This window comes from Filicampus tigris, chromosome 19 (genome assembly GCF_054856515.1).
Source record: "Filicampus tigris isolate MCC_2025a chromosome 19, RoL_Ftig_1.0, whole genome shotgun sequence".
In the NCBI taxonomy this organism is placed as follows: Eukaryota; Metazoa; Chordata; class Actinopteri; order Syngnathiformes; family Syngnathidae; genus Filicampus; species Filicampus tigris.
Window position 1 is genome coordinate 8,884,353 of NC_141235.1, and position 24,054 is coordinate 8,908,406.

A 24,054-nucleotide genomic window follows, 5' to 3' on the forward strand; every position below is an offset into this window, starting at 1 on the left:
AGCATACATCCAAATCAACAGAGATGATTGTCTCTTAATGGTCACACATTATTTTACAATCTTATTTACAGTAGCCTCTTTTTCTTTTTACATCATATGTCTTTACGTAATCCATAGGCTAGTTCCTTTAATAACCTTTGTGTGTCAGTAAGCGCAAGTGAGGAATTCAATTCTGACTCAGCTTTCTGTGTCAGGAAAATTGACACATTGACGTCTTTGCCTCAACAGATTGAGATAACCACACAAAATAAGCCTCACACAGTGTGCGGCAGCCAGACCATGCCAAGTTGTCGCATTAGTGTGTGTTTGTCGGCGTGTGCGCGAGTGAGAAATCTTTTAAATCTGTTCACAGGAATATAATGCCGCTGTGTGTCGTCATCAATAGTTAAGACCACAAGACACACCATCTGTGCGGGTTCATTATTATGAAGAGATATCGTTCTTTCTATCTATCTATCTATCTATCTATCTATCTATCTATCTATCTATCTATCTATCTATCTATCTATCTATCTATCTATCTATCTATCTATCTATCTATCTATCTATCTATCTATCTATCCATCCATCCATCCATCCATCCAACCATCCATCTATCTATCTGTCTATCTGTCTATCTATCTACCTAGCTAGCTACAGAGCTCTCTATCTAGCTAGCTACAAATCTCTCTCTCTCTCCCTCCCTCCCTCCATCCGTCTATCTATCTATCTATCTATCTATCTATCTATCTATCTATCTATCTATCTATCTATCTATCTGTCTGTCTGTCTGTCTGTCTGTCTGTCTGTCTGTCTGTCTGTCTGTCTGTCTGTCTGTCTGTCTGTCTGTCTGTCTGTCTGTCTGTCTGTCTGTCTGTCTGTCTGTCTATCTATCTATCTATCTATCTATCTATCTATCTATCTATCTATCTATCTATCTATCTATCTATCTATCTATCCATCCATCCATCCATCCATCCATCCATCCATCCATCCATCCATCCATCCATCCATCTATCTATCAATCTGTCTATCTATCTACCTAGCTAGCTACAGAGCTCTCTATCTAGCTAGCTACAAATCTCTCATTCTCTCCCTCCCTCCCTCCCTCCCTCCATCCGTCTATCTATCTATCTATCTATCTATCTATCTATCTATCTATCTATCTATCTATCCATCCATCCATCCATCCATCCATCCATCCATCCATCCATCCATCCATCCATCTATCTATCCATCTGTCTATCTATCTACCTAGCTAGCTACAGAGCTCTCTATCTAGCTAGCTACAAATCTCTCTCTCTCTCTCTCTCCCTCCGTCTATCTGTCTATCTATCTATCTATCTATCTATCTATCTATCTATCTATCTATCTATCTATCTATCTATCTATCTATCTATCTATCTCACAGAAATTTCATTTTTGAAGCTCCAGGCTCTGCCTCCCCCACACTGTGGTGCGGCAGGGTTGTCTAGTAACAAAACCAAGATAACCGGCATGCAAGGCTGATGTGGACTGAAACTAGCCATGTGCACTCTCGCCCACACTAACATCTCAGTTGTTCACCCTCTCTCAGGTTGGCAGTTGTTTGTCCATTTTCTCTCACTGAATGAATCATGAGGAATGTGCATGCACACAGGCGAGGTTACTAGTCCGATACAAAAAGAAAATTCTTCCAAACCGTCTGTTACGGTGGTATAATGTACGAAAACGTTGATAGATCCTCACCAAAATGTACGCAGACATGTGTAGACATGATAATCATAGTCTGAAAATATTAGAACGATCCTCGCAATATTTTGGACTATATTCACGTCGTAAGCGTATCTGCATATCAATGAGGAAACACCGAGGAGCAAAGACTGGCCTCAGAACTGTTCAGTGACAACTATAAATACGTTTTCACAAAGTGTCTGCGATTATGACACAAAAGAAAGTGGACAGCACTGTGACTCAGTCAACAAGTGCAGCTATTTCCTCTTATGAAAGCGTTTTCGTCGCTTTGTTAGCAGCCGGCGCTTAGCTGAACCTCCCAGTCGGAAGATTTGACACTAAATGAGGGTTTTTATGAGAGAAAGGTGGATGCGCAGAGGCCGAAACCATGATAATCATTCGAAGCATCTTTTACTGTCCACTGCAATGTTGTTTCGTTACCAACACAACACGAGTCCCTGTATGAAAAGACAGCTAAACGCCTAGCTGTGCCAGTGATGACAGGGTGGGCCTGAAAGTGACGGTTTTACTTTAAGAACATCTTAATTTAAAGCGGACACATTGAGGACATTTGACGCTGGTTGTTTTTATGGTGGTCTGGCACTAGTGTATTAGATCACATGATGGTCAGTAGTGGCATAGATTTTATAGAGTGGTTTGTGATGTCATCACAGGGGTTCAGTCAAGGGAAATGTTACCGGTGGTAAACTGAGCAGCGATAAAACTTAGCTCATCTCATAAGATGAACTAATCGTTTTTTATATCCCCCCTGCAGGATTAGTGTCACGTTTACATTGTTTGAGTGTCACACTATATACGGCAAAGATGGAGTGCACTTCTTCAATTCCAATTCTTGGTTTATCATTATTCTTCCGACGAGAGGCCTGGTGTTGCCTCTGAAAATACATAACGAGCAGACGGTGCGTGTATATCACGAGCATTGCGCTCGAGTGACAGCGACACCACCCATTCGCGGTGCATCGAATCCATAAAGGGACCCTGACATGTTCGAGGCATGCCGGCTTGTTTTGCTTTTGTGATGTTGTGCGTCAGCAGCCCTCTTGCGCTCGCAGCGGGGTCTTGGATGAAAGCGCCTTAAGTCGCCCTATAATTTCATCTTCACATTTGCGTCTGTCTTGTCTCTGCTTTGATGCAAGGTCTGCGAGGAGCAGTCTGTGTTCACAAGCATACACAAACGCCATTGTTGTTGTTTCACATCGCCGCTCATCTGCCTGCTGTCAAAGAGAGCAGACACATCAAAGGCATGCAATTTATACATACACATGCCACCGGCCCAAAACATCGGGTAAACATGCATCGACCGACGAGGGGCACGTAAACGTCATCAATATCACTCAAATCAATATATTAGTTTCAAATTTGTTGTTATAACTTTCTGCTTGTCCTATCAGGAGTAACCATGATTCATTTGGCATATTTTTTTTTTTTTTTTTTGGTCAGATGTCTTTAATGTCTCAATTTTGAACTTTGACCATGTATAAAATATGCCCACACATTTACTGTATTTGTTCTACTAGTTGATTGAGTTGAGTTTTATTATACTGTACAAAAAAACACAACTTGTAATTTTTGGTGCTAAAACAGTAATTTAAATTGGAACAGTTTTAAAATGATCAGACCAACAAAGCGATTTAGTCAGTTTGGTGAATTGTTTTCTACTTGTATTATTCAGTTGGATGGCCAATAAAAGGGACAACATTTCTGGAAATTCTTATTTCTTTCTTGTGAAATTTGGGAAAGATCATTTTCACAACAGCAAAACTGAAAATATTTTAAATCTTAATCGAATTGAGTTCACCCAACTTTTCTTGGTACAAAAAAAAAATGATAGCTGGGAGCGAGTGTTGGCCTTAGGCTTTTGCACGCCTATTTGTTAATCATTCAATAAGTGTAACTTTTCAGTATACCGCACAAATGAACTGCTTTTATTAGAACAGTGAGCTTTCATCCAACCACTCAATTCCTCTCCAGTCAATTAAATTCTGTTTGATTTATATGGCACCAAATCACGACAGAAGGGGTCAAAGACCACACTCCTCACTTATTAAAGGACGAAATGAGCCCTAACGAAACCTTAATAAAATCATCTGTAGTGATGCTTATGCTCTGTCTGCTCGCATGCCTCCGAGCTCATTTCCTTGTGCATCTGAAACATACTTCATTCGATCTGCTTTGTGCTGTTGAATGCCCTCTTTATGAAATCAACAAGCAGTCACCAAACCGTGCACTTTGCTAAATAGCAGGACTCTCAAATCAAAGGTACTACGTATTTGCTGACATCAGGGTGCTAAATTTAGAGGACAGATCTTGTCACAAGACTCCACGATAAACAACAAACACGCATGTGGTTACAGGGATGCATAATTTTGATGTTAATCAGTATTTATGGCACCAAATAATCCTACAGTTTTGAAGCTTTTCTACACTGTATGTTTATTTGGTGCCCAAAATATGTGATGATGTTAATCCAAAACACAGCCGCATCTCCAGTTATAAGAGGGTGTGTAGACTTATGCAACCAGGTTATCTCAGTTGTTTATTTTTACTTTACCTCTCTAAAGTATGCTCTTTTTTCCCCCGAAATTGAGTTGTACAAGTTCGACTCCACATTGATGGTGGAAAAAGGTTTTGATATGATTTAACTTTCTAACAAAAAACAACTGGCATTCGAACAGGGTTATGAAGACAGACTAGGGGAACCTCACATGAACCTAAAACCAAAATTCCTTTTTTTTTTTTGTGTGTGTGTGTCCTGAATGTAATTTTGTACTGTCTTGTTAAAGTACGCATGGTCATTTATTGACAAGAAAAATGTGGCATTCCTCCAATAATCATTTGTTATTGTTAGATGTTGCCAAAAGACAAAGTGCACTCGTGGCCGGGGTGCTCTGAAGCATAGCCGCTGCCCACTAAGCGTTTCCTACGCTGTATGACAGTCACTGTAAATCACTTCCTGCGGCTCGGTTAAATCTTAACCAGAGTCAACTCCATGATGAGATGCAGAGGCCAGAGGAGGATGTTGGAAGAAACCAGTTCGTTACTCGATGACTTTGACGGGTAGCCTAAGTGTGAATTGTACATCACACATCACATACAACTCTCCTATTTATTTACAGATACACGAATGCATTGGGAACACTGGACATTCTGTTGCAAATCAAAAAAAGGATAACATGTGTTATTCCCTTAAAAGGTGAAGTCAACCCCAAAATTGTCTTGACAATAATATGTTGTACGTGTCCTCAATGGTCTAAAAACGGAATTCTGATTACAATTGCGTTTGTGGAATATGAGTTAAAGAGGAAGTCAACGCAAACATTTTTTTTCACGAATATGGTCTAAGCAAGCCCGCTAGTTGAAACAGGGCATTCTGATAAATATTGCGTTTGTGGAATAAGTGTTAATCCACTCGTTTTTCGCCATTTCTGGGGGCGACCATTTTGTCTTCTGTCGACTGAAAATGACATCACAACTGCTCAAAACGATCAATCACGGCTGACCTGTTTTCTGAATTTGAGCCGTGATTGGTCATTGTGAGCAGTTGTGATGCCATTTTCAGTTGACAGAAGACAAAATGGCTGCCCTCCGAGATGGCTAAAAACAAGTGCATTTTGCTGCTTAACTTATATTCCACAAACGCAAAATTAATCAGAATGCCGTGTTTCAACTAGTGGGCCTGCTGGGAACATAGACTGGGAACGGATGGCTAAAATGACCGGATTTTGCTGCTTAACTCACATTCACAAATTCAATATCAATCAGAATGTGCTATGTTTAGACTAGTGGAGACGCATTGAGCATATTACTGTAAAGAACATTTTTGCTTTGACTTCCCCCGTTAATGTATGGTTTGCAAATGAACTCCAATGAAGTACATTTTCATAGTAAATGTTTTCCTCAAGTGTGATTTTGTGTATCTAGGCTTGGATTTCATAGAAGCTGTAAAGCCTGTTAAGTGGAAGCTGCAGTTATGTCACCGTGTAATCACGCCTGTGCATCAGTTATATCAGAACAGTCTGGGCAAGGTCTGACTCTGCTGTCATGCTTGGCTGCAACATAAATACATTACAGATTAGGACAGATGCTCACCCGGGGACTCATCTTGCCAATAAGGGTCGATCATTTTTTGTTTGAGGAGACTGTTTGGCCCACCTGCTCTAGTGGCGTGCGAGAACGTGAAAATAAATCTCACCTCCATCTGCAGCTGAATCTTTAATTATCACAAGGACATTTAATTGTTCATTGGTCTTAGAACAGTTTGTGTAATGTCCCCATTTCGTAACAGTTTTTTTTTTTTTTTTTTTTTTCAAATGCGGCTTCTCTGTTATATATTTTTAACAAGATGACTGATTTAATGACTGTTATTTTCTTTTCATTTTTTAATGAGCGTCACAAACAGACAACAATGTTCACATGAACCGGTAATAACAAGCATTGATAGAAAGTAATGGCAGGCTAGCAGTTGCCATGCCAGCAAAAACACAGCATCCTTGAGTTGTACCATTACTGTGACTCACTTGTGCTTCGCATGTGTCCAGAAGACTGCAGCACACACATTCAACTGTTTTTTTGTTTTTTTTTTCATTTATATATGGAAACAAAAAAAAATGCTGTCATTTTCATATGGAATTTTAAAAAATGTTTTATGCCTCCAAAAAGCAGGTGTTATTTGAAGCATACATCAAAACAACAGACCCCCCCCCCCCCCCCAAAAAATAAACAAATGGCTCTACTTTTTTTTTGTGCGTGTGTTTCTTCAAATGCTTCACGTACAGACAATGTTCACGCGAACCTGCAAAAATCAACGATATGATGCCTGGCCAGCAGTTGCCATGCCAGCACAAACACAACAAACTTGTGTTCGGCCAGTGTGACATACTGCAATTGCACATGCCCACACTGAACACGCGAGTTCTTCAGCTCACATTGAAATGGGTCATTTTAGAATATTGTTCAAATCTTGATGTTTTCTGCCTCTAAAATGTAGTTGTCATCTGAATCGTATGCTGAAATGACACTTGTTCTAAGAGCAATTATGCGTGCCAGAAAATGTAAAAAAATAAAAAATAAAATAAAAAAAATAAAAAATAATAATAATAATTGGAAAGGAAGGGAAATTCAATGGCATTTGAATAATTTAGATAACAACTACCCTCACACTGAGTTTCTCCATTGATAAAATGACTAGCTAAGCTGGGTTAGGGTCCAGAGCCACTTTCAAGTGACTGCCGCAGTCAGGCAGCCGGACTGTGCTGTGTGTAACATTATCATGCATTTGAAACACCCACTTCCCCAACAGGTGCAGCTCCCCTGCTAACAATGTCAAAGCCAAAAGGTAAGCAAATTCACATTTCACAGTTCACATAATTAGTTGCCTGATGTGAAACGGATTTGGAAACAAGATCGCTTGCATTTTTATGGAGGACTGATTTTAAAAAATATGGCCAAAGAATCAATGTGAGTATCAATTTGAAATGTTTGGTTGTTTTACAACTGAGGTCCATACATGTTTATGTTTGACATTTATTACCATGCAGTGGTTTTAAATCACCTGCAGGAATAGGCCTTCCAGTTCGCAAGTCAGAACCACATTCTTTCAAGAATTAGCAAGGATTTAATGTTTTTTTTTTTTAAACCCCTAACATTGTATTCCAACATGTTCCCGCCGTCCTACCGGTGGATCACAGCATGTTTTATTCAGACATGCAAATGAGAGAAATGATGGGAGCTGGTATTCATGTTTATCTTATTATAAATGTAACAAGGAGTCAAGCACATAGTGTTACTGATTAGCAGCAGGGCAGTGTCGGAGCACACAGCTGCGGGTCCGAGACACCGTCTCACTCTCGCAGTTGCCTGCAGGCTTATTGCTGATAGCAAGGAGAAGCTTGCGCGTCACAATGGACTCTATTAAGAACACCTCTCAGCATGTTACAGTGCAATTCTACTCTACTACAAAAGATCCCTCCATTGTGGAGTTGAAATGCTCTTGCCGTGTTTGTGCTCTCACATTCCAAAAAGAGGCAAGTTAGGTTCATTAAAGACTCTACTAGCTGTGAATGTGAACGGAAGTTTGTCTATTAGAGATCTGGCCAGGCTCAGGATGTTAACCCGTCTCCTGCCCAAAGTCTGACCCTCTGACCCAAATGCAGCATTTACTAATTGACATGCACTTTTACTGTGGTGTGAATATTTTTGCCACCTCTGGAATGGACTTTGCTTGATGGTTGGATTTATTTGTTGCGTAATCATGAATAAGGGCCTTTATTTTCATGGAGCAGCCTGGAATCTCATATTAAACAACAGACCTGTGCAAGTTTTTCGTGCGGAAGAGGACCTCATCAGCTCAGCAAATAAAGAGAGGAATGCAGGTGATATTTTTAGGTAGTTTTTTTTGTTTTTATTAAATTGTCAGGGTTTTGTTTGGTTTTTTTTTGCAAAAAGTGACAGTCACAATAAATATACAGTACGTAGAAATAGTGCTGATTGCAAAAGAACATTCAAGTGTGGTTATTATAAAACAAAGATGTAAACATTATGGCCACTGGTGCGGCTCAGAGTCTCTGATGACGTCAAAGAACACATTTTTTACGCATGACGCGCACATACGGTGATGAAAAGTCACACGACTGGACAGAACAAGCGAACATTCTTTAAATCTGTCGTGTGTTTGTCTGTTTTTTTTTTTCTCGGAAATTATTCGGAATCCGCTCCGTATCCATGGTTACAGTTCTACGTCGGCGCCTCCACGTGCGCGCGCGCACAAACTGGAGCGAAAAAGCCCCAAACGGGCTGCTTTTCCTTTTTTTTTTCTCTTCAAATGTTTTCTTACACCGAGTCCTCTTAACTGATAACGCATCTTTCTTTATCTTTCGCCTGTCCTCCACCGACCGCCTTCTCTTTGATGTACATGAGGTCGCTGTGCACGCTGGGTCTGCGCGCGTACGGCGTGACCATGCCGTACGCCTCCCCGACGTCCTTCATCTTCTTGTTCTTCATGGACTTTCTGTGCAGCATGTCGCAATATTGCACCGACACTTTTCTGTGCAGGTCGGGACTCATCTCGTGGGGCAGCTTGGCCAGGGTGAACAGCGTCTGGAACATCCGGTCCACGTTCTCGTTGCGCTTGGCGGAGATCTCGAAGTAGGCGCACTTGTTCTCGTCGCCGTCCACCAATTGCTCGATCTCGGCGCGCTGCACCTCGCGGTAGAACTCGCGGTCGCCCTTGTTGCCGCATATGACCAGGGGCACGTCGAGGTTCTCTTTCATTTTGTTTTTGAGGCACGACTTGGTCTCGTAGATTTGACGCTTGAGGCGCTGCACCTCGTGGAAGGAGTCTCTGTTGTCCAGGCTGAAGACCAGGATGAAAACATCGCCTGCGAGGGAGGAGAAGATTTAAGTTGAGTTGCTCTGCACATTATTTGTATGAAAAAAAATTAGAAAATAAATAATACCGAATAGTGCGAGCGTAAAATGACGCGCAAGTACCTGTCAGGATGGAGAGCCTCCGCATGGCCGGGAACGGATGGTTGCCAGATGTATCCAGGATGTCAAGCTGGTAAACGTCCCCCTTGATGCTGTACAGTTTCCGATGAAAGTCCTCTATCGTTGGCGTGTACTGCTCTTCGAACCTCCCGTTGAGGAAACGGGACACGATGGCCGTTTTCCCGACTTTCGTGGAGCCCAGGATCACCATCCTGTAGCAGTTCTTGGCCGGGATGTCAAAGTCACTCTCCGAGGGGGACATTTTCTTAATCATGGTGGTGCGCGTCTTGTGCAGAGTAAGAGGAGACTTTGGGCTCGTGTGCTTTTCTGTCTGTCAGGGTGAGGGTTGGAGCGGTATTTAAGCGCGCGGGTGGACCCCTCCTCCCATGGACGTCACGGCTCAGTGACAGGGTGGTCCAAAGAGCGCAGTAAAAGGCGAAGCAAATTCCCACTGGTGCGTCAGTCTTCCAATTCCCTAAAAGTCACTGGAATAAAGTTTTCTGAATCTGAGAAAGAGCCAGAAGTGAACAGAACGTCCCTGATAGCCAGCTTAAGTCCAGTCTTTGTCCTTATAAGACAATTTTGCACACTGGTAATTAGTAGGAGGCACACATTAGTGACATCCACAACTCCAGCGTTTCACACCAAGTGTCAACTTAAAATACTTGTTTCACAAAGTACCACCATCATAACTCAATACAGTACCATAGTAGGCCTAAGTGCTCGTGAAAAAGTAGGTTTTATTCCTAAAAAGTGATGTTTAACAATGCACTTAAATATAAGGAAAAAACTGCATATTGTCACTGTCCTGTGAAAAACGCTTATGTCCAATTTTGGAATGAAGTGAAAATGTTCACATTAATGAGGTGTCTGCAACGCGGAAACACCAGTCACGTAAAAATGGACATAAGTGTTTTTCACAGGACAGCGACGATATGGAATACGATTCAATTAAAATGTATTGCAGATAACATTTTAATAAAAACGTACTTGAATAAACGTTTGCAACTAAACACTTCTTAAAGTAATTTTAAAATCTATTGAGCCTAAAAGTTAAATACAACTGAACTGCATTTTGTTAGTTATTCGTTTGTGTACCACTAGTGGCAGCCCGCACAACACTCGAGGTGCACATTACTAATGTAGAAAAACTGCACACGAGTTAACATTTTTCCCCTACTAGTAAAATAGTAAGTAAAATTGTATGATGTCACTAGTGGTAGCACAGAGTTGACAACTAGTGCTCATTGCCAACAGAATTCAAGTCAAGCACAACAACTTAAAAACAATGAAATCAGACCCAAATGTAAATGCTTTTAAATCTAGGTTATGCTCCCTGAACCCCTCGAATTGCCCCCCCCCTTGCTTTGCGCACAGGGTCAGAGAAAGAGTGTCTAAATACGTGTGTCCAGCTAGTCAGAGGCGCTTGTGTTTGTAGAAGCGCCGAGAATCGCTGCAGTTATCAGAATGGCCAAATGGGAGCGCTAAAAGCACAATGTTAGGCAGACGTGTACAGCCATTGAACACCATTTGAAAAGTGGCTTACATTATATTTGTTATGTTCTATTTAGATGTGTATTTTTGAAAAATAATGTAAATGTAGTACGTGCTGTGGGTCATATAACGTGTGATGTTCTTTGTTGCCATTTGCACTGTATGAATCTGTATTGTTTCATATGATCTAGTTTTCTAGTGTCGTTGTATTTATTTTTTGAAATTCTTGAAACACAAACTTGCAGTTTCACACCAACTTCGTTGTATCTACCATACAATGACAAAAATAGGCTTTCTGTTCTACTGTATTGTTACTTTTCAAAAATGGCACTAAGATACATTTGGATTGGATGTTTAAGATTTGGATTATTAATGTATCATTGTTTACTTCTTGAATATCTCTGTTAGTACTTAAAAGTAAAAAAAATCAGATACAAGCATTAGATGGAAATTGGGTATTTGGACCTGCAGTGTAAATCCGGCCTTCGTCTGTTCTAAATGAGCGTGACAACGCTCAAGGCTGCGCTAATATGCTACTGATGTCATGAGAAGTCATAAGTGTACCGGTGGAGACGCCAACTCTTTAAAGATTTAGATAAGCATCTGATCATAAGTCTGCACTCATCATGAGTCCCCCCCAAAAAATTCGTACATTTGGCACAACAATACCTAATAAAAAGGACAAACTGAAAGTCAGTAGAAAAAGTTCATAGCACTGATAAACACTCCGGTGTTTACATCATTTAACGGAAAATTAAAAAGTGAGATGATTTGGTTGCGTAAGTGTATACACCCGCTTATAGGCAGGGGCATGTGGCCGTGTTCAAAATTAACCGATTGCGTTTATCAAAATGCCCCTGATTAAACCCTAAATCAATATCAGATGTTCTAATCGTCTTTTCTTGACGGTTGTAGTCACGGATTATAGTGCAAGTCATTGTCCACGGGGAGCTTCCACAGCATTCGAGGGATGACATTGTTGAAAGATAACGATAAGGAGAAGTGTACAAACAAATGTTCAAGTCATTAAATATAACATGGACTCAATTAGATCACTCAATCTTGATCACAAGAAGGAAATGAGATTTGTACAACTCGCGGGTCAGGGCGTGCGTACGTTGTGACCGAGTGGGCACGGTGACCTCTGCCAAGCATTTATCGGTAAGACAGATGCTCTCCTCACTCAGTTTCTCCCCATTCTTTAAGCGGGATCGCCCTGCCCTACCGATCCCCACCTCCAAGTTCTGCGTGACCGGTAAGCGTATTGTCTTGCCGTCACGGACGATCAAAGGACAGTGCCTTGAAAAAAAGCATCCAAACCCCCTTGAACGTCTTCACATTTTGTGACCTTATAATCCGAAACTTGAACGTATTTTGATTTTAAGAGATAAACTAACACAAAGTAGCACATAAGGTGAAGTGGGGAAAAAAAATGATTTACAGTTTTCAAAATTTTCAGTGAACAGAAATCTGAAAAGTTCGCTGTGCAATTTTATTGGTTTCCGAAGTCACAGTACCGTAATTTCCCCGACTAAAAGCTGCGACTCATTCCCAACGATTTGAACGCTGCGACTTTAAATCTGACGTGGTTAATTTATAGATTTTATAGAACTAGCCTCATGCCGGCAATATATTTTCCAACAGTCTCGTCACATCTGACCGCGAAAACAAATTCTCAAGAGTGGTATAAGGAGATCGGAGTGAATTTCCAGACGTAGAGAAGACAGAGCGTGCCCAGACCGGACGCAGCGATCAATAACATTTCTGGAAGGCTACTAGCTGTGCTCGGTATTGTTTGGAGAAAAAATATTTACCGGTGTTTAAGGTTATTAAAAGGTTTTTAAAAATCCATCAGTGTGATGTCTTTCTTTGCAAACATCTCTGGAGACCCGTAGTTAATAAATCAAAGCCGGCGATATATTTATGTTCAGAGCAAAGTTTTTCTGTTGCGGCTTTAAATCAGGTGCGCGTTGTAGTCCAGAAATGATGGTACTGTGATTAGTAAATTGAGTTTACTTGCGTGTAATTTACTGTCAGGATAAATACGCTTGTCCTGTGGAGACCTCAGTGTTTTGTTCGAGAACACTGGTGAAAAACAGCATCACCAAGACCAAGGAACTCACTAAACAGGTCAGGGATAACATTGCGGTGAAGTTCAAAGCATGGCTAGGTGCTAAAAAAAAAAAACAACAACCGAGCATTAAATACCTCAAGGAGCACCGTTAAATCCATGATCCAAAGACGCAGTGGGGATAAATACAAACACACGCCACGGTTTCCAGATTTGCTTCAAATTTTGACAATGTATCATTTCCATTTCAATTCTGTGCTATTTTCTGTTGGTCAATCATATTAAATATGAATTAAAAATTGCTTAACTTTCTGGTTGTAAATATGAAAAGAATTATTGGTGTGTGAATGAGCACTTTTTCAAGGCACTGTGCAAATCACACAGTCAAAGTCCTCAAAGCCTTTCATTCTTTGGTCGGCTTTGTCCTGAGGCTGCCTGCTCAGATAAGTACAGTCAATACAGGTTGTTGATCGAAGAACACTCAACCTTTTTATGTTCTCAAGACCAATCCACCTGAGTGATTCTTGATTTTTGAGTCACGTCTTACGAGCACGTTTTAGTCTCGACTTTGCTGACTGACAAAAAAAAAAAAAAGGATCTTATCACATGACATGCATATGAGATAACGTGAAGAAAACATGGATTTGTCATAGTTACAATGGAAAGCCCTGGCGTTACTTACTTTGTAGAATATGAAGGAGGAGGAAACAAGCGGCAGCTTATAAAAAAAAAGCCACTCGGCCCCTGTGATTTTAATGGCACGGCAGGATCGGCGAGAGTTTACGCTCATGCCTGAGCTATGGCTCCTTGAAGACAGTTTTGCGGTTGTACTCGGATGGTTGCTGTGCCTTCTTTACAACGTCACGGTACGACATAGGGCTGTGCAATTAACCGAAATTCAATTACACGTATGATTATTACACTCCGCGATTACAAAATTGGCATAATCGTGAAAAAAACAATTATTAATTAATTATTTATATCCAGTGCACTTTTTTTTGTTTTACACAAGGAAATCATACTTAATTTTATACATTTGCACTTTTTTTTTTTTTTATTTTATAACAAATTTTATAGATTTTGTTTGGTCCAGAAATTAACTTACATAATTATAGTGCTTCAAATAAATGTATTTGCATTTATATATTTTTTTACATTTAAACATTTTCTTGTTTTGTACCAAAAGATAAATGATTGTGTGAATAATCGTGATTTCGATTATCACCAAAAATAATCGTGGTTAATCATTTTTTCATAACCGAGCAGACCTAGTATGACATTTGTCTTACGTTTGTCCAAGAGCTCGGGACACTGGCCAATATAGAGCCTTCCACATGCATATCGTCTCTGTCCTCTGAAAAACACGTATGTCCAATTTTTTATTTATTTATTTATTTTTTCACGTTAATGCGATGTCTGTAACACGGAAACACCATTCACGTAAAAATAAGAAAAATGAAAAATGGACATAAGTGTTTTTCACAAGACAGCGACGATATTCAGCTATTTCGCAGACTAATAGATTCAAACACAAAAACTGACCAATAATTTACGGTACTAACATCAATAAATCAATTAAGAAAAAAAAAAATTAATTGTAACAGTTTTTTTGTTTGCTGTACAAATCGATGAAAGTTCAACGTGTTTGCGGATTTTAGTTCCAACGTTAGTTAAACTTGATTTCATAATACAAGAAGAGAGACACCGTTTCAGTTCATTTATTACATAAGCATGTCCAATCAACATAATCACCACAACCTCCGATGTGAAGGAATATGTTCATGTGTGTCCACTAATCAAATGCTAAGGGTCAACAAATGCGCTTCTTAGAATTTCCCAGCACATGCTTGCTCAGCAATAAAAGAAGAGTTTTAATACTGTGGAAATATGGCCAAACTAAAAACCGTGATTTACAAGGAACTGATTAGTGATTATTTTAAATTGGGCCTGCGAAAGCAAAAATGTGCCCGCAAACCTTGCATATTTTTAACAAAAATATCTATAAACAAATAACCTTTACAAGACTAAATCATTCTCTTAAGTCAAACTTCTTGAATAAAAAAATAAATATCAGTTTCGTTATTCTTCATACATGACTCTTTTTTTTAAATAAAAATATTTTGTTTCGACTTTCTGTAATTGAATTTTTTTTGTTTGCATTTAAGTGCTACTGCAATTGCTTCCAATCTGCATTCTTAACATATCATTTGAATTCTTTCCAGAGTGCTAAAAACACATTTCCCATATGTTTGACACAGTTAAATGAGTGCTATTTTTTGAGGAAAAAAAAAAAAAAAAAAATTAACCAACCTTTATGCAACCGTCAACGGATAGAAGAGCGTAACACCAAAAGATTTTCACAGGAATTGTCTTAATAATCAATATCTGACGGTCGTCTTGATCATATGGGAATCCTCCCACAACCCAACAGCTTGCGATTATTCACGTTTGCGCGTCCTCTGCTGATAGATGTGCTCAGTGAAAGGTCTGCAAATACAGCAGAACAAACATATTATGGGACAATAAATCAAAGATCTGAACGCCGTACCACACTGTACCAGGATCCTGCACATGTTCCATGACCCGTGAGTTTACTATATGTGTGTACACTATATGACACGGCGCCATATAAGACGGTTTGGCTTCTGTTATACACAGCTGTGCAGTCCGATTTGAGAAGTGCAAGATATGAAAGCCTTGGTAGAGGGGCGTCGGATTATGAGCGTCACTTTGTGCTCCGTCGAAGACTTTAATCTATCAACAATAGAGAATTTCTCAGAAAGATGATATTGTTGTCTTGTCGCTCAGAAAACAGTCAGCTGACAATGGGGAATGTGAAACAGTATGTCAAGGAATGGGAATCAATTTGATTCCTATGAATTGTTTGCTTGACGGACGATATTTATTATTGAGTCTTCTTCGAAAAAAAATTAAATAACTTTGACCAGGGCTCGACTGCTGCTGAGGCCGCTTCAAGTCCGCTTCAAGTCTCGTTCGGTTGGATGAAAGTTAGACACTCTGCTTTGACTGTTTTCAATCTGTTTAAAGTTGTTGCATCAGTTGGGATGAAAAAACTCAAGTAATGGATTTTCTTTGGACCAATGGGGACTCTGATATTAAAAACGTCAGTGATGTGAAATGACTTCAAGCTTTGTAAACAATAATAGTAGAAGTCAAAATCGAAATACCGGACAAATATCGCGGATGCGTATTTCTTCAGTGAGAGTGACTGGTAGAAAAATCGGAACCAATACTATACATCGGATTGTGGCTCTGTTTGGTTTACTTGCATCCGTTTATGAGCTTCTGCGAACATAAATGGTTAACGGACGACATGGTCACTTCGTCATGCCTCACACTCGGGCCTTGGTTGTTACGTAGTAGCCTAAATTGACAATTTCAATTTCACAAGGTCAGAATATGTTCCAATTTTTACAAAGAGATGGACAGATTTTTGATCAGATAACATTTGAAACATTGCAAATGGTACCAAAATACAGTAACATGCCAGTTCTTTGTACCACTCCAATCAGGGACTAATTGAGTACCTAATTGGTAGAACTCGGTACCCTGACATCATACTGTGATTATTATAAGATAAACTACACTGTACTACTTGGTGGAAATGTGAAATAGGCCCACACAGGCTGCAAAAAAAGACTGCTGGGAACCTCAAAGCATTCCAGCTAAATCTAAACAAAAAAACACAGCTGACGACCATGATCAGCTAAGGTTTGCTTTGTTTGTTTGTTCAGAAAAGCCTCGTAATTTCTGCAACCTTCATCAATGCGTCATCATGCATGGAGGGTACAGTCATAAAAAGGCACAAAGAAGTTGAGGCTCTCTGCTGGAGAGGACTTTATTGTCCCACGTGTTTTCGAATCCGAGCGTCTTCATCGGGGCTAACGATTAGCCCTTTTTATCAACATCTCTGATTTACAGATCATTACATACGCAGCGGCCCAACTTCGGTGGAATTGTGTCGGACTTACCCCTCAAATTGTATGGCTATCTTGTAGACCAACGCTACAATTGCCGTCAACACAAGACCCATTGGACTTGCACCTCTGGTAAACGCACAATAGGAAAACAAACCAGGGAGAAAATCAGTCAACAAGATATCAAAGTTCATTGGAGTAGCTATGGAAGGGGCCTCTTAAGTGACAACCCCATTTTATGTACTCACTGCACCTCTCACAGCGGCTGTATTAAATAATACGTATCTCGATCCACCAAAGAGGGGGATTCATTTTTGTACCCAAATCTATCCAGACCTTCAAGTGGAAATCAACCCAAACATATATTTTTTCAAAAATATTTTCCCAGCAGGCCCACTAGTTGAAACACGGCATTCTGATTCATATTGCATTTGTGGAATATGAGGAATCCACCCGTTTTTAGCTCGCTCAGGGGGCGGCCATTTTGTCACTTCTGTCGACTGAAAATGACATCACAACTACCCGGGGCTCAGACAATGACCAATCACAGCTCAGCTTTAGAAAACAGGCGAGCTGTGATTGGTCATTATCTGAGCCCCGGGTAGTTGTGATGTCATTTTCAGTCGACAAAAGTGACAAAATGGCCGCCCTCAGAGACAGCTAAAAACGGGTGGATAAACTCTTATTCCACAAACACAATATTTATCAGAATGCTTTGTTTCAACGAGTGGGCTTGCATAGAACATATTCTTGAAAAAAAAATGTTTGGGTTGACTTCCCCTTTAACACACTTAATGCCAACGTTCTCATATTCGTATTTGGAGCCAACTTTCGCGAAATATAATTAACATTATCAGACAGCAAGGCTTCACAGTGACGTCAATTGATGCAAAATTTATTCCCAATTATGCATCTGTCTGAAATGATGTCCGGTGACAGCTGCAGATGAAACACATACACAGCACAATACAGTGACCTACATGCACCTGCTTAGAAAGTGGCCCACTGACACACTTTTTTTTTCTTTTTTTTTTTTTGTCAGGAATATAAAATGAAAATAAAAATCTAACTCATACAGAAGGCACACTAAGGTTTTAAAAGCAGAATGAAGGTATAGAAGGGCACGAGGTCAATGAAAACTCATACGTGGGTGGACCACAAGTAGCCTACCTGTGTGGAGTACCGAATATTTTTGCATTAACCAACACATTAAAAGAAAGAAGTATGATTTCTTAACAACCAATCGGCCATTACCAATTTGGTTGTAATTAATGACCTGAAAGAAGAATATGTGCATAAACGCCATCATGACACCAACATAACATAGTGGCGAGGCATTAAGCTGAATTGTTGATGAAGCTTATAAAAGTGACCCAGTTAGCCAGACAGAAATGGTGACACATGGAGAAGGAAAAAAAAATGGTCAGTATGGTCACAATGTCTCAATCATGCTGAGTCTTTATTTTTTTGTCCATTATTTACCAGGCTAATTTACTCAGTTAATCTGCTACTGGGTCATTTTGCATCATGTGTCAATTGCTAATATGCACACATTTGTTTTTATTATTATACATCTAACAATAACTATTCTACCTTGTTGAAATAATCATGAAAATGTGAAAACATATTTTTGTTGCCTTTAACGTCACCAAGGCGGCATATTGAGCAAGGTTGTGGAAGGTTTGAAAAAAACAAGCTGCAATTCATATCACAAATACCATCGAGAGTGGTAATTTACGATAACGTTTTTCTGTTTTTTTGGGGGTTTTTTTTTTACCGAGACAGACCGTCTGTTGCGTCTGTGCACACAAGTGACTGTGCTCATGAATAAGCATCATGGGTTCGTTCACCTCCATATGGGAATTCAAGATGCTTGTATGATGCACCATGAGAACATGTCAATGAATGCTACTAAAGTTGTACATTCTTGAATGAAAATACTCACAATTCCACAGAATGTCACAAGGGACTTCAGCTCAGTGAGCAAAGGATTAACTCTACAAGTGTTGTATCTTTTTTTTTTTTTTTTTTTTTGGTAGCGACGCATTCCAAAATGGATGGATGGATATTTTCCTTTTGGAAAATTGCTTGTACATCCAGACTAAGTTGCGTCTTTGTGACTGTTCAACTTTCGAAACGGCACTGTGTACTTTGTACAAGCAGAAAAAAAGTTGAAAACAAATTCAGGAAAAAAAACAAAACATTATGAATTATGCCACATTAAACCAAATGAGTACCGGTATATGAATAAAAAGGTTGTTGTGTAAGTGAAGAAAGTAAACAATAACACTTAAAGGGGAAGTCAAGCCAAACATATTTTTTCAAGAATATGTTCGATGCAAGCCCACTAGTTGACACAAGGCATTCTGATTAATATTGTGTTTGTGGAATAAAAGTTAATCCACCCGTTTTTAGCCATCGCAGGGGGTGACTATTTTCTCACTTCTGTCGACTGAAAATGACATCACAACTACCCAGGTCTCAGGTAACGACCAATCACGGCTCGGCTTTAGAAAAGAGGCGAGATGTTATTGGTCGTTACCTGAGCCCTGGGTAGTTGTGATGTCATTTTCAGTCGACAGAAATGACAAAATGGCCGCCCCCTGAGATGGCTAAAAACGAGTGGATTTTGCTGCTTAACTCATATTCCACAAACATATTATTAATCAGAATGCCGTGTTTCAACCAGTGGGCCTGCTGGGAATATACTCTTGAAAAAAAATGTTTGGGTTGATTTCCCTTTTTCACCTCTTTTGTGAAATTGAGAGTGAAGAGTGAGGTAAACTGTACAAGCGAGATGTGGCACGCGGTCTTATTCAATGGATCGTCCCCTTTGGTTATGTTACGATGATAAGGCTGGCGAAAGTACCCACTCCAAGTCAAGTGCGGAGGGTTTTCCTACTGAAACTGATAACAAAGCACAATTGTCCTCATTGTCAACTGTTGATCGCATCTTTGATCGATAGCTACAGTAAGTCAGGCATGATGGCAGCTTGACTTCTGCTGTGACGGTCTCTTGTTCCATATTGGTTCAATTCTTTATCCTTTGTGTATTTGACCCAAGAATGACGAAATGAAGAATTTATTTTTAACGCACTTCACTAAAAAATGTTAATCATATGTTCATATATGACACAAATACCAAACAAGAATCCCAAATCTGAATAAAAACACCATGAAAAGAATCCATCTGAGAAACAACCGATAGCAGCTCGGTGACGTCTTGAAAATGAACTGCCGTGAGCAATATGGGCTTAGAGATGAAAGCGCAGACCAATTTGAGAAACTGAGCAAAATCATTCAGAGCAAACTGACAATCAAGGTGATGGAATTAGGTGAGAGAACGAAAGGAGGCTATGCAGCGGTTGTTAGTAGCTCATTAACCCTCAAGCACTTGCCTTAACTACGCAGGCCGAGGTTGTGAAGTGCTCCCAGTTTCCATGGAAACATATTTCCACACCATCTCAAGAAGGACGCAAGTTGGAGAAAACATTTATCCATCCACAGAGTATTATCAGGTCCGTTTCCACATGTGTGGGCAATTTCACGCAAATTCATCATAAATGACTCCGCGCTTAATAGTTTGTGGCAAATCGGTACAAATAAGTAGAAGTTGCTTAATGCTACAGTCAATCACACGAGCACACAGGATACGGTGTACATACAAACACACTTACATGAGTGCTAAGCCAAGGTAGTTGGCAGTGCTGCCCCAGTACATTGGATTCTCTGTGAGGCTGAAGGGAAAGCTTGTCACCTTCTCATCCATCAGAATGCCAAAGTAGTCACCTGTCAAAGTACGGATTGGACGTCAGTACAGCCAGATAACTGCGTGGTGCCATTAAAGATTACATTAGAGTCAATTGTCCTTGTGGTGTTGCGGTTATTTGATGTACAACACATGATGTGTGTTCGCTCATCTTGTGCTCGATTTAACATTATTATTGTCTGTTAGAATGTAAAAGAAAAAGAAAAAGTGAATGAATGCTGAATTTGTGTTGTTGTAAAAGAATTGGATATCTGTGCTTTTTGTGTATGTGTGGTTTTTTTTTTTTTTTAGTGGGTAAGGCACAGTGAAGAATTATGCAACACGTTGAGCTAAATGTGATTTCACAGAATACAATTTGATAAAACTTTAAATGAGACAACGTCTTCAAGTCAATACTCAATGTGTGTGTCATTAAAATGGAAGTTAACCGGAAATTTTCTTTACAAGAACATGTTCTATGCAGACCCTAATGTCCAAACACGGCATTCTGAGTAATATTGCATTTATGGAAAATGAGTTTAGCAGTAAAATACCCCCCGTTTTTAGTCATCTAAGGGTACGGCCATTTTGTCACTTCTGTCGACTGAACATGACATCACAGATGCTCATGGTTCAAGTAACGACCAATCACGGCTCACCTGTTTTCTGAAGCTGAGCCATGATTGGTCGTTATCTCAGCTCTGAGTAACTGTGATGTCATTTTCAGTGGACAGAAGTGACAAAATGGCCGCCCCCTGAGATGGACCTAAAATGGGTGGATTTTACTGCTTAAGTCAGATTCCCCAAACACGACATTAATCAGAATGTTGTTTCGACTAGTGGGCCTGCATAGAATATATTCTTGAAAATAATTTTTGGGGCTTGACTTCGTCTTTAACTGCAAGAGAAGAGAAAATGTCTTAATGATCAATAGAAATGTAGAGTTTAGTCTCAAAATTGGAGTTTCGACAGATGCACGATGAAAAAAAGTTGTTTTCGCTTATAAGTTGTGAGCTGCAACAATATAACTGGAATGAAAACTGAAGTGCAACATGTTCATCCTTGATGGCCATTCAGTCCATTGTGTGCTCACTTGTGCCGCAGTTCTCTGAGCTATCGGCCAACTGTTTACTGCAATACCTTCCCCAGATATTGTACACAAATGCACACAGTTCGACAAAGTTCAAGCAACTATAAGAAGACATACATTTAGAAAGCGGGGGGAAAAAGTATTTTTTTATACTTATATACTTACTTGCGTGTTGCTACTGTCCAAGTTATATAACAGTTGCAATGATGCAACATCATGCATAATTGAGACTCCCTATGTGTTGGAGGCAAGTGCTCATTTGTTTTTGAATTTGGGAGGGGAAAAAATGTCATACAATGGTATAACATTTTGTGAACCCACTTTTTGGCGTCAACAGAGACAACATTCAAGGGCAAATGCAAACTGCTGTTTTCATGTGTCACCAATGTTTGGTTGCACTGAGGTGGTGGAAAATAGGCAGCTTGGTTTCTCTCAAGTGTGTAGCAGCAGTAAAATGGATAATTTTGACCGCAATGGCTAAGTTGTGATGCCAGGTGGCTGACACATTAGCACCATGTGTAGTTTGATTTTATTTGTTTCTGCTCCATCACCTTGACTCATCAGGTCACGGTGACTTGAGGCGCTTAATACAGAGTCCCGATGACCTGGAATCAACACTGGCTTTCCCCTCTAAGGCCCGCCTGGGTCGGAGGGGCTTACATTTGAGCATCCATTTTTCCTCCTCTGGAAATTCAATTCAAATTATGAGCGCTATTGCTTCTCAATCTGCCTATGAGAGTCATCTGTGTGGCGATGACCACCATCACGCCACAGAGGGATTTATGTTCATGTAGGTAATTATATTTTAACTGGAAAAACACCGTGACCTAATTGAGGGCTGAGGGATTTTCACATTTAAATTCCGTTTTCTTGACTAATGAGGCCATTTATACAATACAGGGAGTCCTCATTTTACGAACGAGTTCCGTTCCTTACACTGGCGATGTAACACCAATTTCAAGATGCTGTACTTAGCATAAACTGCTGAGAAGTGGATGAAGAGGAGGGAGGCAAAGATACTGCCGGCGCGCAAACTGACACCATCGAGACACTCTGCGCATGCTCATTGCTCAACCGCAAGGAATGCTGGTCTTTGTAGTGCAGGAAGTGCTTTGACTTTAACCCGAATATATACTGTATGTAAACGTAGTCACAGTGGTGCTGGGGCATCGTAAAGTCGAAACTTCATAATTCAATGATTGCCTGTATATGAATATGTATTTTTTAATTCGTCACACTTTGATTAACCAGGCCACTTGCGAGCATACATTAAACGTACTGAAAGGCTTGATTGAGAGAGAGTTAATCCACCCGTTTTGTCACTTCTGTCAACTGAAATTGACATCACTACTACTCAGGGCTCAGGTAACGACCAATCACGGCTCAGCTTCAAAAAACAGGTCAGCCATGATTGGTCATTATCTGAGCCCTGAGCAACTGTGATGTCATTTTCAGTCGACAGAATTGACAAAATGGCCGCCCCCCCCCGAGATGGCTAAAAGCGGATGCATTTTGCTGCTGAACTCCTATTCCACAAACGCAATATTAATCAGAATTCCTTTTATTTCAACTAGTGAGCCTGCATGGAACATATTCTTGAAAAAAATATCTTGGGGTTGACTTCCCCTTTAATAATATACACACAGTACACTCATGATTTGTATGTTCCAAAATAAGAAATACTACTAGGCCACCATTAAAAAGAGACATACTGTACTATATATCATGTAAACTAAATTGATATAAATATTGGGAGACCTGTGGTGGATGCTGTGGACTCATCGGCAAACATAACTATCAGCCTTTGCCGAACATTCACGTACTCAGAAGGGTAATGCTAATCTGTGCTAACACTGCAGCTCTGCTTATCTGCTTTCACACAATATGCCGTGGTTAATTTGTAAACTAGCACCACTGTTATTTATTTTTTTTAAGACTGCTCATTCTCAGACACATTCCTGGAAAAAGGCAGCTAATAAAAGATGAACTTGATTGTGTAATTTCACACCCGATGAGTGGGCAGATGCTCAAGGGGCCCAACTGTGTATGGGTCATTTTCATATAATTTGGTCAAAACCAGTAGACACATATTTAGAAAAGAAAAAAAAGGATGTTTGGAAGCAGATCCAATTTCAAATATGGAATATGGGATTACAAAACACAACCTAACACCTCATTCCAATTCCACCAGGCGCCTTCTGTCACATAATCGTGGTGACAGATTTCACCCTATGTTGCAGTGGAAGGCGTCATGGAGACACTAACAAGGTGCTGCAACTGTGGGAAAAATAAACACCGGTATCTTGGAAATGATTCACCACAACATCTGACCAAATCAGCCGAATCAAATCCAAACGTCTACCCAAAAGTCAAAACATGCTGGCCGTTAACTCTTTAATATCAACGTGTGAACGTGAACAATCACGTTTATGAACTGACCTCAACTTAGCGATCTTCAATCGTAATTGCTTGGGGTGGTATCAGTCATAAAAAGGAGATTGGCGTATGAATGCAA

General features: G+C 40.0%; 2 protein-coding genes across 8 annotated transcripts in view; both read right to left on the minus strand.

The window, feature by feature from the left end:
• Nucleotides 1-1,178: 1,178 nt before the first annotated feature.
• Nucleotides 1,179-24,054, minus strand: part of pemt (phosphatidylethanolamine N-methyltransferase) — a 37,811-nt gene continuing 14,935 nt past the window's right edge. The window contains exons 5-7 of one of the 7 annotated variants that reach the window (XR_015082377.1): nucleotides 20,100-20,490; nucleotides 16,756-16,830; nucleotides 14,466-15,250 (exon numbers count right to left, since the gene is read on the minus strand). Coding sequence is in view for 6 of the 7 variants with exons in the window: in XM_086015628.1 (XP_085871754.1) it covers nucleotides 2,798-2,927; nucleotides 20,379-20,490 (242 nt within the window). In the remaining variant the exon portion in view is untranslated. Of the gene's footprint in view, nucleotides 2,928-9,531; nucleotides 9,705-14,465; nucleotides 15,251-16,755; nucleotides 16,831-20,099; nucleotides 20,491-24,054 lie in introns of those variants that run through there. The other 6 variants (XM_086015629.1, XM_086015628.1, XM_086015632.1 and 3 more) reach the window with 6 other exon arrangements.
• LOC147129325 (dexamethasone-induced Ras-related protein 1-like) lies at nucleotides 8,116-9,472 on the minus strand. The gene is made up of 2 exons (XM_086015627.1): nucleotides 9,202-9,472; nucleotides 8,116-9,089 (listed from the first exon to the last, which is right to left on the minus strand). The coding sequence occupies exons 1-2, from the start codon at nucleotides 9,470-9,472 to the stop codon at nucleotides 8,557-8,559; spliced, it is 804 nt and encodes a 267-aa protein (XP_085871753.1). The 3' UTR covers nucleotides 8,116-8,556.